The 11590-nt window shown below is 53.1% G+C and overlaps 5 protein-coding genes across 5 annotated transcripts; 2 read left to right on the top strand and 3 right to left on the bottom strand.

Annotated features, from left to right (window-relative positions):
• Positions 1-2333: 2333 nt before the first annotated feature.
• Positions 2334-2518, top strand: CC77DRAFT_949569 (hypothetical protein; the record flags this gene model as incomplete). The annotated part of the gene is made up of 2 exons (XM_018535267.1): positions 2334-2442; positions 2463-2518. 2 exons carry the CDS (start codon positions 2334-2336, stop codon positions 2516-2518), a joined length of 165 nt encoding a protein of 54 aa, XP_018379500.1.
• Positions 2519-3716: 1198 nt separating this feature from the next.
• Positions 3717-5578, top strand: CC77DRAFT_949496 (MFS general substrate transporter; the record flags this gene model as incomplete). The annotated part of the gene is made up of 2 exons (XM_018535260.1): positions 3717-4861; positions 4915-5578. 2 exons carry the CDS (start codon positions 3717-3719, stop codon positions 5576-5578), a joined length of 1809 nt encoding a protein of 602 aa, XP_018379499.1.
• Positions 5579-5742: 164 nt separating this feature from the next.
• On the bottom strand, positions 5743-7620 carry CC77DRAFT_1100272 (hypothetical protein; the record flags this gene model as incomplete). Its single annotated transcript, XM_018530056.1, has 1 exon — positions 5743-7620. One exon carries the CDS (start codon positions 7618-7620, stop codon positions 5743-5745), a length of 1878 nt encoding a protein of 625 aa, XP_018379498.1.
• A 633-nt stretch (positions 7621-8253) lies between these two features.
• On the bottom strand, positions 8254-9394 carry CC77DRAFT_579911 (hypothetical protein). Its single transcript, XM_018532333.1, has 4 exons — positions 9360-9394; positions 8650-9309; positions 8534-8584; positions 8254-8478 (listed from the first exon to the last, which is right to left on the bottom strand). Exons 2-4 carry the CDS (start codon positions 9304-9306, stop codon positions 8335-8337), a joined length of 852 nt encoding a protein of 283 aa, XP_018379497.1. The 5' UTR covers positions 9307-9309; positions 9360-9394; the 3' UTR covers positions 8254-8334.
• Positions 9395-10191: 797 nt separating this feature from the next.
• CC77DRAFT_1026135 (3-oxoacyl-reductase-like protein) lies at positions 10192-11471 on the bottom strand. The gene is made up of 3 exons (XM_018526200.1): positions 11213-11471; positions 11121-11152; positions 10192-11062 (listed from the first exon to the last, which is right to left on the bottom strand). Exons 1-3 carry the CDS (start codon positions 11338-11340, stop codon positions 10278-10280), a joined length of 945 nt encoding a protein of 314 aa, XP_018379496.1. The 5' UTR covers positions 11341-11471; the 3' UTR covers positions 10192-10277.
• Positions 11472-11590: the final 119 nt, after the last annotated feature.

The raw sequence follows: 11590 nt of genomic DNA, 5'->3' as shown, positions 1-11590 counted from the left end.
GCTGGAGGCTGGGAGAGGTGGATCCGAGGCCTTGGACAGCGCATTGCGATGTTGGCCAGCTTCAATCCTCCTGCGCGCACGAGGTAATGCGACCGTCTTAAGGGCCGTGACGTCGGCAGGCGGTGTGGCAGCGGTCAGTGCAGCTGTTTTGGACGCCGAGGAAGCGAAACTTGGCCGCGCACACTCCTACAGACGCCAGATTCGCAGATGCGCGCGAGGATAACCGTTCGATCGCGCTCAGGGCAGCGGGTGGGGATGTTCCTTTTTGGGTGTTGCGAAGACCCTTACGCTTGGCCTGGTGTTGAGGGAACGAGCGGCAGTCCCGCGATGGTTGCGCGCGACGATGAGAAAATGACAACTACACCAAGACGACGACAACGGCGCAAAAGGAAACAGCAGGGCGAACGCAAAGGAAACGCATGCTAGTATTAACCCGCACACTCTATCCGGCTCTCTGGAGACGCAGGTGCAGCTCCTGCGTCAATCTGCAGACAGGCGAGCTATGGTGGGCTACGTGTCAAGCGTCCAACTCCTCCGCTAAACTGCACACGTCTGCTGCATGTCCTTTTTGCCGTTAGTCGTTCGAGCGAGGCGTTGCCAGCTGGCATTGAGGCTAGAACGACTATAACATATTCTCCTACTCGACGTCAATGTCTCTCCAACACGGCTGCTTTCAAGGCTCGCCTACGAGCGCATGCAGGGCTGTGCCTCAGCTGCCGTCTCAGATGAACCACACCGTTTGCCAGCGCATCGTCCCACGGCTTGGTGGGGTACAGTACGCCATCATTCTACTTGTCCATCTGCCGCAAGAGACGCTTTGGAGACGCTTCGACAGCCCTAATCAAGGCGCTCCCAAATCAGCCCCAGACAGCACGCGCTTGCGTTGTCATTCTGGCCTTCTACCCCACGGTGAGGACTAGCACGATGCACGCTGACGAGACGCTGATGTAGACATATGTTCCTGGCATGTCAACATGTAGCCTGCAGGCTTAGCAATATGGCCGGCGGTGGAGCAATCTGCACCTCCCAGCCTCGAATGCGAAGATAGAACCGACACTATATTCGGAGCCCCTACACCTCATCCTCACACTCCAGAGAACCAGTATCGCTTGATAAACTCGAGCTATCGTCTCGTCATCTGCAGGATCTGGCGGCGTATCTGCATCGAAAAGTCTCCACACGGATTGGCGGTGTGGCCGAATGCTGATTGGCTGGAATTTCGAAAATGCTGGCCGAATGTCATCGGCAGCTAAGAGCCACTATTGATAGCCAGCCTTCTTGATGACACCCCGGATGACGCCGCTATAATGTTTATTACAGATCCTCCGCAGCGAGTGGGCTGCAGTGCGCCTGGGATTCCAGTACCGTGTGACCGGGACATACCGACGAAGAACGGCCGCAAATGACGACAAGCATTGCGCAAACATCGCAACACCAAGCGTCGCATCGCTTGAAAGATGCGAGCCGGCGGCAAGGTGGGTCGATGAAAACCCGGACGTACATGGCCAGCGATAAGATTCACAATCCAAACATACTACCACGATGGCTTTCATGGTGCTGCCTGCTTTAGGAAAGCAAATCTCGGGTCACCGTGTTTGAATTATGGCCATAGTTCTGTATGCACAACGTCTCCCAACAAGCACGCGCTTGTGGAACTTGACTGACCCAGACTGTCTCTTCTTGCTCACCTACCCGGAGCCGCTCGTTCCACCTGTACATCAACAATGAGCCAGTATCGCCAGAATAGATGTTGATGGTAATCTTCAAACACTCATATCTTGATGTACGACTTCATCTACCGTGACCGGTGGTAAGCTGAGGACCGTTCCTGACATCTCCCGTCCCGTGACGAACATCCGCTTATCCATACATAACGATGTGTTGTGCTTGTCTGACCGGGCGGATAAGCTTGTAATTGCTCGGTTGCTCACGGATATCAAACCGTGCAACTTGAGCAACAGCAGGCAATCATGCATCGAGTGAGATGTCCTTGATGCTATAAAGAGCTTGGGTTTGTGACGGAGACACCGTAGCATCATCGGTAATCTGGCTTTCCCTTGAGCGTTGTTATCCAACACTTTCATTCATCACCGTTTTGTCGCAATTTGCTCCCGCGTACATTCACTCATTTCGATCAAGATCCTATCTTGCCCAGCTTCAAGGTAAGAGATGCGGCAGAAGCACATCGGTGTCGCAGCGTGCTCCATGTATCTTAGTGTCTAACAAGCTATCAGACTCAGGGCTAGCATCACAGCCCTATCGATCCCAAAAGACCATACCAAAGATCTAATCGAGCGGTCTTCCAGTCATTACTAAACGTTGCGCCAACCGCCATGTGTTTCTATCATGCCTACTCCCACAAGTGCGGACACACACAGATGATCTTCCAGCAAATGTGCCCTAAAGGCCAAATCGCGCAGCGAAAGTGCGCGCGCAGCGAAAGTGCGCGCGCGGTCATGAAGGCGTGATTCTCGCCACTGTCAAGATCGAGACTCCTTGCGGTACGTGCCCAGGTTAGGTACGGCTCGTCTTTACATAAGACTAGCGTGGATGCAGCCAGTGGCACATCTTATGGACTACGTGGCATCACCGTCAGTAGGAAGTTCCGCATGCCGGTATCGTGTAGGAGAAGTTAGATTATAGAAGGAGGATGTTTGCGCTGTTCTAGTATCCTTACATTGTACATTTTCAACCACTTGTTCAAGCTTGGCAGCATATATTACAGTTACTACATGCATAAAAACCATGCTTTTCCCTCGCCGTCTTGACCTTCTCACCCAGCATGGCTCTCTTCTGTGGTACATCTACGGGAGCGAGACGGCCCGCTGCGCAATCTGTCCGCTGCCCAGTTTGTCAAGGATGAAGCTTGAAGCACCAGCTCTTACAAAAGGAAAGCCCTAGCTACCCCACCACCCGGCTAATCATGTCCCCCATGCTACCCACAGGGATCTGCGTTCGCGAACACACGATCAACAGGGGTTCTCATTCGCTGTCCCTGCTCGCGTTCGGGTTCGACGATGCGATTGATTTCCACCTCGGGTACGGTCACCAGATGCGCAAGTCGTCGACGGTGGTTTGTGGGGAAGTCTTGAGACCGCACCTTCTTCCATAACGACGGACTCTTCTTGCTCTGTTCGTCGCGATAGTGACCAATTGTTTACGGTCATCAGTGTCGACATGGGATGCATTGCGTCTCAAGTGCCTTGCTGCGTACAACAGAACACACATCGCATGCATGACCGCGCTCAACAACGCCCAAAGTCATAAACGATGTTGATTGTATACCCAGACCCAAGTTCCGACGATTACTACCGTCGCAAGGATGTATCCTGCGCATTTCCTCATTGGTTGCTTGAGCTCGGCAACCCAACGTCCCGCGCCCACTGCACCTCTTCTCGGTTGCAGATGCCCGTTAGACAGGTCGCTTGGCTAACGAACGCCGTAAAGAATACGGTCATCGCTCCAAACGGTCACTTTTTGATTACGGGCGCGTGATCGAAGACTCTATAGAGAATGACGGTCCGCCCTGCTGCTTCTTTCGATGCATTTCCTGCGTTTGCCTCGTTTTACCGGAGTTTGCTTCCTGGGTAAACCAGCTTTCCGCTGCCGCGAGACTGTTTGTCGGTCCACAAGATACCCGTTGACAGGTCTCACACAGTTTGCAGCGGCCCGCAGAAGGCTTATTTTGGTTGTTTTGAGCTAGACCCGCAGCCGTTATGCAGGCAACCGATTCTACTCAAGAGACAGTCGGCACAGGCACGACCCTTCCCCGTACCGAAGACACACGAACATCTGGAGACGATGATTCAAAACTGGAACAGCCGAAGAAAAGCCTCGAGAGCAAGTCTGCGCCCAACGAAACACAAGACCACGGCCACACCCCCTCGCCACCAACAAACACAGATACCAAACCCCCACCCAACGAAAAGACCCCAACCGAAGCCATTGCGACTTCAGACGACAAAGATGAATCCACCGCACCCGACGACGATTCCAAGTACCTCAGCGGCTTCAAACTCGCCATCCTCTCCGTCGGCCTCTGTCTGACAACCTTTGTCATCGCCCTCGACAACACCATCATCGCAACCGCAATCCCCAAAATCACAACCGTCTTCAACAGCCTCGAAGACGTCGGATGGTACGGCTCCTCCTACCTATTAACAACAACCTCGCTGCAACCCTCCTTCGGCAAGATATACACCTACTTCGACGTCAAATACACGTATCTCTTCGCGCTCGTAATATTCGAGGTTGGCAGCATTATATGCGCTGCGGCGACGAGTTCGCCCATGTTCATCGTCGGCAGGGCAGTCGCGGGCGCGGGGGCTGCAGCGTTGTATTCGGGCGGCATGACCATCATTGGGTTTTCGGTGCCGTTGAGGAAACGGGCGATTTACATTGCGGCGCTCTCCTCCATGTTTGGCATCGCATCCGTCGTGGGACCTATCCTTGGAGGTGCGCTCACGGACCGCGCGTCGTGGCGATGGTGTTTTTGGATTAATCTTCCGTTTGGGGCCGTGTCGCTGGCTGTCGTCTTCTTCTTCTTCACGAATCCCAAGAGGACGTACTCGCATCTTCCTGTCAGGGAGAGGCTGAAGAAGATTGATATTGTGGGAGCGGTGTTCTTGATTTGTGCTATTGTTTGCTTGCTTTTGTGCTTGCAGTGGGGTGGGTTTAGTTATGCGTGGAGTAATTCGAAGGTCTGGGGTACGTTGCTGGGTTTCGGTCTACTCATCTCCGTTTTCATCGGCATACAGTTGCGCCAGGAGGACCGAGCGACGATCCCTGTAAGAGTCTTTACCCAGCGGACTGTATTGGTTAGCTGTTTGTACTCGACTTTACTGTCCATGGCTTTGTACACGTAAGTCTTTACCGCACCTTCTAGTTCCCAGCTCGCAGTCTAACAATCATCAGGCATATCTTCTACCTTCCCTTCTACTTCCAGGCCATTAAAGGCACCACGGCTGAGGAATCCGGTATCCGCACCATCGCTTACCTCGTCAGCATCACCTGCTCATCCATTGTCATCGGCGGCCTCATCACTGTTGTCGGTTGGTACGCGCCTTTCATGTGGTTCGGCAGCGCCATCTTCGCCATCGGCGCAGGCATGCTGTACACGCTCAAAGTCTCTTCCCCACCAGGTCAATGGATCGGCTACCAGATCCTCGCCGGTATCGGCGCAGGAGCTGGTGTGCAAATCCCCTTTGTCGCAGTACAAGTCGTGACGAATGAGAAAGATATGCCAACAGCCAATGCCTGCGTCATGTTCTTCAACTCTCTCGGTGGCGCGCTGAGCATCTCCATCGCGCAGAATATCTTTGTCAATACGCTGGGTAAGGAGGTGCCCAAGTATGCGCCGGGATTTGACGCGAGGATTGTGGCAAATGCTGGGGCGACGAACTTGAGGGGTGTTGTGCCGCCGGAGATTCTGCCGGGCGTGCTGCATGGGTATAACAATGCGATTGTCACGGCATTCATACTTGCGATCGCAACGAGTAGTATCGCATTTTTTGTTAGTCTGGGTATGGAACAGAAGAGTGTCAAGGGGAAGAAGATCATGGCAGGTGGCGGAGCGTAGACATGCTCGGTGATGTTTAGATCGTTTTGTGATTCGGTCGATAGCTAGACTACCATAGCTACTTGTCATGTGCTGATAAGGCATCTTGCAGAGTTTCCATATCTTGACCTCCTGCTCATCTGCAAGTCCTACAGTTGCTGTATCGTGATACATGGTCAAGACTCTCAATACCTACCAAGACGTCCGAGAAGATGCTTGCGAAGAGCCTTCTTCTCATCCAAGCTCAAAGTCTCCAACATCTCAGCCGTGATGATCGCGTCGCCTTCCTCATGCTTGACTTCCGCACACACTCGCTCCATCGTCGCCATCTGGTAGCCAAGCAGTTTCTCTTCTCCACCTCTGGCTTCGCTCTCGCGGCTATCAGCTGACATATCCTCAGCCTTGTCTGTCTTCAACGCCGTCATACCCTTCAGATTCAAAAACAAATTCCGCCTCTCTTCCTTTTTATTCTCCGTGTTTGTAGCCTCGGCCAGCGCCGCCTCAGCCTTTTGCCAATTCCTGTAATTCAGTTCAGAATTGGTCTCTACCCAACGACGGTAGGTATTTTGCCTCAGCTTCGCTAGCTGTCCGATCTTGGCTGCTTCGGTGCGGATCCATTTTTCGCGGACGGGTTCCTGTGCTTTTAGGCGTGCGCGCGCTTCTGGGGTGTGATGATACTTGCCCTGGATACTGGAAAGAGGAGGTGGTGGGATAAGGGAGTTGGATCTTGTGGGTGGACGATCTTGTGTAACTGGTCCCGATACAGAACTAGGGAATGCTGGAGTAGGCGGCATGGCACGCACAGAGGTCGCGGAGACGGGTGGAATTGTGACTAGTGTGGGCGGATGAGCGGACGGAACATTTTTCGGAGCTGGCTTGGGCCACAATGCAGTAGTCGGGGTGAGAGTTCGGCGCATGGATGGCTGCGACGGCAGCTGGAACTGTGTCGAAGGTCTAGCTATAGGAAACCTGGCAGACTGTGAACCGTACAAAGCCGGCTTAGAGTCCACAAACGGATCAGTGTGCTTTCGTACATGTCCTGGGCCATTGATGAAAATGTTTCCTTCGTCGTCGATTTGTGCGCTGCGTGGTGTGATGTCGAAGGCTGGTGAGATCGATCCAGTGGATGCGTAGCGCTGTACGGTGGGCGACGAGGGACCTCGCTGTCTGTGCTTTGATCTCTTCATATCTGTACCGTGTTCCGCTGATGTTCGCCATGCCATCTCGTAGTCTCGTATAACAGTGCTGTTCGGGACTGAGCAGAGTGGTATACCGTTAGTCTCGTGGAGTTGCTCCCCCATACTACCAGGGCGTGAAAGAGATGGAATACTCGATAGACCTGACATCCAGTCACCTTCCATACGCTCGTGAAACTCTGTTCGGTCCGGCGTGTGAGAGGTTCTCGGTGATCCTCGTGGGTTGGAGAGGTTCGCCGGGTGAGGGTCATCCTGGAGACTGAGTGCGCTAGAGTGGGCAGCAAAGCCCTGCGGTCTTTGCGAGTGTTTTTCTTGCTCATAAGGCCAGCCAGAGGACGTGCTACGAGTGTCCAGCTTCGCGTAAGCATGATCAGAACCGCCGAAGTAAGGTTGACGTGGTGACTCAGTCGAGATTCTGGGAAGCGTATGACTACGGAGTGAGAGTGGGGTCGCTAGGCCAGTGGTGTTCAGATCTCGATCAAAACGTCCTTCTGGTACGATACTGGCAACTTTAGGAACCGAAGCTTGCACATGGCCATTATGGCGACCTTTGTAGCTGTTGCCCAGCTTCACTCGGGTGTCAGTCAAAAGAAATTGGACAGCGCCTCTATCTCCACCGTTTCCAGCAGTGCCGCCAGACGAGTCCTGAAGTCCCGGAATATTACTGTTCCAGATCGATGCGGTGCTGGTAGGGAGCCGTCGGTAGGCGGGTGAGTGCATCGATTCATTGAGCGAGCGCTGCGAATTCTCTAATGCGTTGCTCCACTTCTGCGACTCAATATCCTGGGGGGAAGGATACAACTCGTCGAATTCGCGCATCGAAGTCGGAGGCTTGGAGTGACTCTGGCAGCCGCCCACGCCAGTCATGGTAATAGTGTTGCGTTAATGAGTGGTGAATGTAGCAATTGTTGCGACAACGAGGGTATTTCAAGGTAGGAATATTTACGCAGTGTTAGCGCGATAGGAAGCGCAGTGAGTGGAGAGTCATTTGAACGTGGGCGCGCATCTTCTTCGGCTGCAAGTTGGGGTGAAGGCGACTTGATGCAGTCACGCAAAGTGGTGAACGCGAAAGGGAGCTTCTTGCAGCAAAGAAATGTGAGATCTTTCTGCGCAAGTGAATTAGGCTAGGACCCTGTATCACTACACTGACCTACTATATGCAACAGTGGGACGCTTATGACTAACCGAAACGAAGAAGCTGCTTGTCCTATCAGCACGCGCAAACATGTTCGGGAAGAGCTTTAGCCAGTTGTTGTCACCGTACATAACTAGCTTGCCTTTCTCGCTACCATAGTCCTTTGTCTCGATTTACGCAAGCCATGTGTCTTGCGCAGCAAATGTGATCGTGGATTGAGATGCTGTCCGTGATTCCAGGTTTGGTGTGACTAGAAGCCTATGGTAACCAATGAAGTACGATACTGGCTGAGTGTAAATAACACTACAATATCCTACCAGCCGAAGGACTCTGAGCCAAGTCAAATGGATGTTCAACCAGCGATAGCGTACCGTGCAATTGTGATTCATCTGCAATACACTCTCGTGCACCCATGCCCATAGGTACACGGCTTCCGAGATCCTTCTCTAAGCCGTCGCAACCTTCCAGCATACACGCTTCCTCTCACCCGCCACCTCCTTCCTCCTCCCAACGCAACACGCAAAGAAGCGATTACCGTTGGCCCTCCGCGCTCTCGCCCTCTCCAACGTACCAAAGTCCTGTACTAGTCCCTAGTCCCCACGTTAGCCAAACTATCACTAGAACAGCGAAACAGGTTGCACATACACTGTTCTCCGGGACCTGCCTCTCCAATGTACCGACACCTCTCACCAGTCCCTATGCATACTTGTCAGCTTCAATCGCTACTAGACTGCAAGTCAAGCTAGTACTGGGATGCATACACTATTTTCAAGCACAGGCACAACTGGGATATCAGCCTGAACTCTCGTTGCAGAAGAACAACTCTGTCGCAAAGAAAGTGCCTTGCTCCCACTCTGATCGTCGATGTCGGTTTCTGTGGTCGTAGCGCTCTTCAGCGATGGAGGTGTGGGGGCTCTGGGACGCGTTGGAGCTTGGTCGCGCGTTGGTGTAGAGGGTTGCTGTGTGACCATTTGTGCAAGATCTGGGTTACGGACTGTTAGGGGCGGAGGAGGGGGAGCGTGAAGTGGTGGTGGTGGTAGGGGCAGTCTGGGGAATCCTTCGCCAGCGGGCGAGGGTTGCGACACGGCGAGAACAGGGATATCATCCTTGGGGCTGCTTGAGTCTGACGTGTGCAGGGAGTCGGCCTTTACGTTTTGCGGCTCGGCGACTTCGACCTTTGACTTGCCTTTTAGCTTTGTCTTCTTCTGGAAATCCAGCAGGCTAAGTGCGCGGTCACGAATAGGTACGCGTGAAGTATGCTGCTCTTCCTCTTCCTGTCGCTTTTCTTCCGTCTCATTGACATCGAGCTTCTTCCTCTCTTCTTGCAAACTCTCCCTCTCTGCCTCAAGCTGCTTCCACTGTTCCTCACGGATCGTTCTCCTGTTTTCCAAGTCGTTACCTCCGATTTCTCCGCTCATATCCTGTCCCATGTCAGTCGATGCGATGGTCAGATTGCGGGATGTATACTCACCACATACCCCCCAAGCCTCCACTCACCCTCCTCCCTCATCAATGTCCTCTCCCTGGCCCTCTCCCTCTGATATCTAGCAGCTACTCTATCCATCTCCTTCCCATCATCATCAAGGTCTATAACCGCGACTTCGTCCTCATGGGGTGCCATATCATTCTTCGCCCTCCTTCTCACTCCCTCGTTGAAGTCCGCAGCACCGTACGCTTCTTCGAACCAGTATGGTTGAATGTCTCCTGTTCTCTCTCTCGCGTATCTGTATTCTGGGTCGCTAGCGTGGCAGCGGTAGCCTGTAAGGTAAATCGTTGGTGCTGGTGGAGATGGTGTACGGCGGGGAGATTCCTTGATTGAACGGAGCGTGGGCTGGATTGATACAGATAGCGAACTTGAGAGATCATGGTCTAGAAGAGGAGATTTGAAGGGTTTTGAGCCTGAGATGTGTGCTGGTAAGTCCGCCATCGCGAAGTTATTCAGTAGAATAATGGGTAGATGACAGTGTGGCAGATCGGCTTATGCAGGGAGAAAGTAGCTGAATATGACGATATGTTCTTTGAAGGAAAAGGCTTCCAAACGGTGCCCAAGTTAATCGAATACCCTGAACGATACTATGCATCGTACTGCCCAGCAACATCTTGGTTCACTGTGAGGCGGATCTACGTGCAGATTGTGACTGCTGAGACATTATGGACGATTATTGGATAGGCGTCTACCGATGCGACGTCGTGGCTGGCTGAGTGGTGACTGAATGAATATGATGGTGTAATTTCCTGCGATCAGAAACAAATCACGCTCGGCTGCTGGTACGTTAGCAAGAGCACCACAAGTGTACCAGAGTAGTAGTATTGCGGTGATGTAGAAACTGCTTCATGCGATGTAACAGGGTCTATGCCACTCCATTTCTCCAGACAATCTGTCCACACCCTATGCCAATTTCCCTGGCACAAACGGTAATCCCCCACTCAACCCCCCATCCACCGCCCAAGCCTGCGCATTGACATAGCTAGCCTCATCGCTTGCCAAGAACAGCACTGCTCTCGCAATCTCATCCGGCTGCCCTCCCCTCTGGAGCGGGTTCAGCTGCCCAATCTTCTTCTCACTGCCCCTCTTTCTTGCCGCATCGTATGTGACCCTAGTCATACCAGTTTCGATGAGGCCTGGGCAAACAGCATTACATCTTATACCCGAGCCAGCAAGTTGATACGCGCATGTCTGCATCAGGCTGATCACTGCAGCCTTTGAAGCGGAGTAATCCGTGGGACCGGCGTTGGATCGGAGACCTGCTACGCTCGCCGTAGCGATGATGCTGCCGCTCGGGTATGGTTTCTGATCCGACGTCTTGAGCATAGCGCGAGATGCGTGTTTCGCAGCAAGAAAGACCGAGAGAGCGTTTGTGCGCAACACGTTCATGAAGCCTTCTACCGACTCCTCCCAGAACACCTTGCCGGATGAAATTCCCGCGTTGGCGAAGAAGACATCGAGACGGCCGTATGTGTCTAGAGCTTCCTGGCAGACCTTTTGTACTGAAGCTTCGTCCGCAGCATCGAATTGCCGGGTGTGGATCTCGGTCGACGGGTATAGCGTGTTGAGCTCGCGCTTGTGTGTCTCGAGGTTGGAATCGGCAAAGTCGCAAACGTAGATTGCGCGTGCGCCGTTGCGCGCGAATTGATGTGCGCTTGCGCGGCCGATGCCTATTTCGGAGTTTGCACCTGGAAGCGATGTTAGACGTAGATGTTGTGCGGGATGTGCTGGGAGTGGCAGGCATACCAGTAACGATGATTACTTTGCCTTTGACGCGTCTACGTAGAGTCAGTATTCGGACATCCAGCTACAAGTCCGCACCACAACTCCTTACTCACTGGCTGCCAAGGTCCCCAGCGAGACTTCTGATTCCCTTCAAACCCTCAAATGGTTTCGGTTCAGGTAGAGGTTCGGAGAGCTCCTTGCTCACCCCTTGCCGTTCGACCTTCAGCTGTACGCTCGGCATTTCGTAATCGTCCTTGTCAACTAACAAATTTAGCTATGGAAGTAGTTGCAAGGTGATTAGTATATGGTTGTTACAGTTGAGTGGATTGTCAGCGCGTTGGACGGGTATCAGAGCTGCGGAGTTCAATGCGGAGGTCGCAGAATCTGGGGAAGATACCGAGCCGAGGCAAAGCCACATTCGGGTTAGCCCGTCCTCATACGTCATCGACGCCGCGGTCATATGTGATGCTCCTGCTATATGCATGTCTGCG

The sequence above is a fragment of the Alternaria alternata genome, assembly GCF_001642055.1.
Source record: "Alternaria alternata strain SRC1lrK2f unplaced genomic scaffold CC77scaffold_35, whole genome shotgun sequence".
Lineage (NCBI taxonomy): Eukaryota > Fungi > Ascomycota > Dothideomycetes > Pleosporales > Pleosporaceae > Alternaria > Alternaria alternata.
Note: the sequence above shows the minus strand (reverse complement) of the source record. Positions and strands in the feature narration are given on the sequence as shown.

Coding starts and splice junctions, on each gene's coding strand:
- CC77DRAFT_579911 (XM_018532333.1), bottom strand. CDS start 9,306: ATGAGCGGAGAAATCGGAGGTAACGACTTGGAAAACAGGAGAACGATC. Junction 8,585..8,649: donor TGCCTGTGCTTGAAAATAGT/GTATGCATCCCA, acceptor AAGTATGCATAG/GGACTGGTGAGAGGTGTCGG. Junction 8,479..8,533: donor GGCAGGTCCCGGAGAACAGT/GTATGTGCAACC, acceptor CGTGGGGACTAG/GGACTAGTACAGGACTTTGG.
- CC77DRAFT_1026135 (XM_018526200.1), bottom strand. CDS start 11,340: ATGCCGAGCGTACAGCTGAAGGTCGAACGGCAAGGGGTGAGCAAGGAG. Junction 11,153..11,212: donor GCTGGGGACCTTGGCAGCCA/GTGAGTAAGGAG, acceptor GACTCTACGTAG/ACGCGTCAAAGGCAAAGTAA. Junction 11,063..11,120: donor CAAAGTAATCATCGTTACTG/GTATGCCTGCCA, acceptor CATCGCTTCCAG/GTGCAAACTCCGAAATAGGC.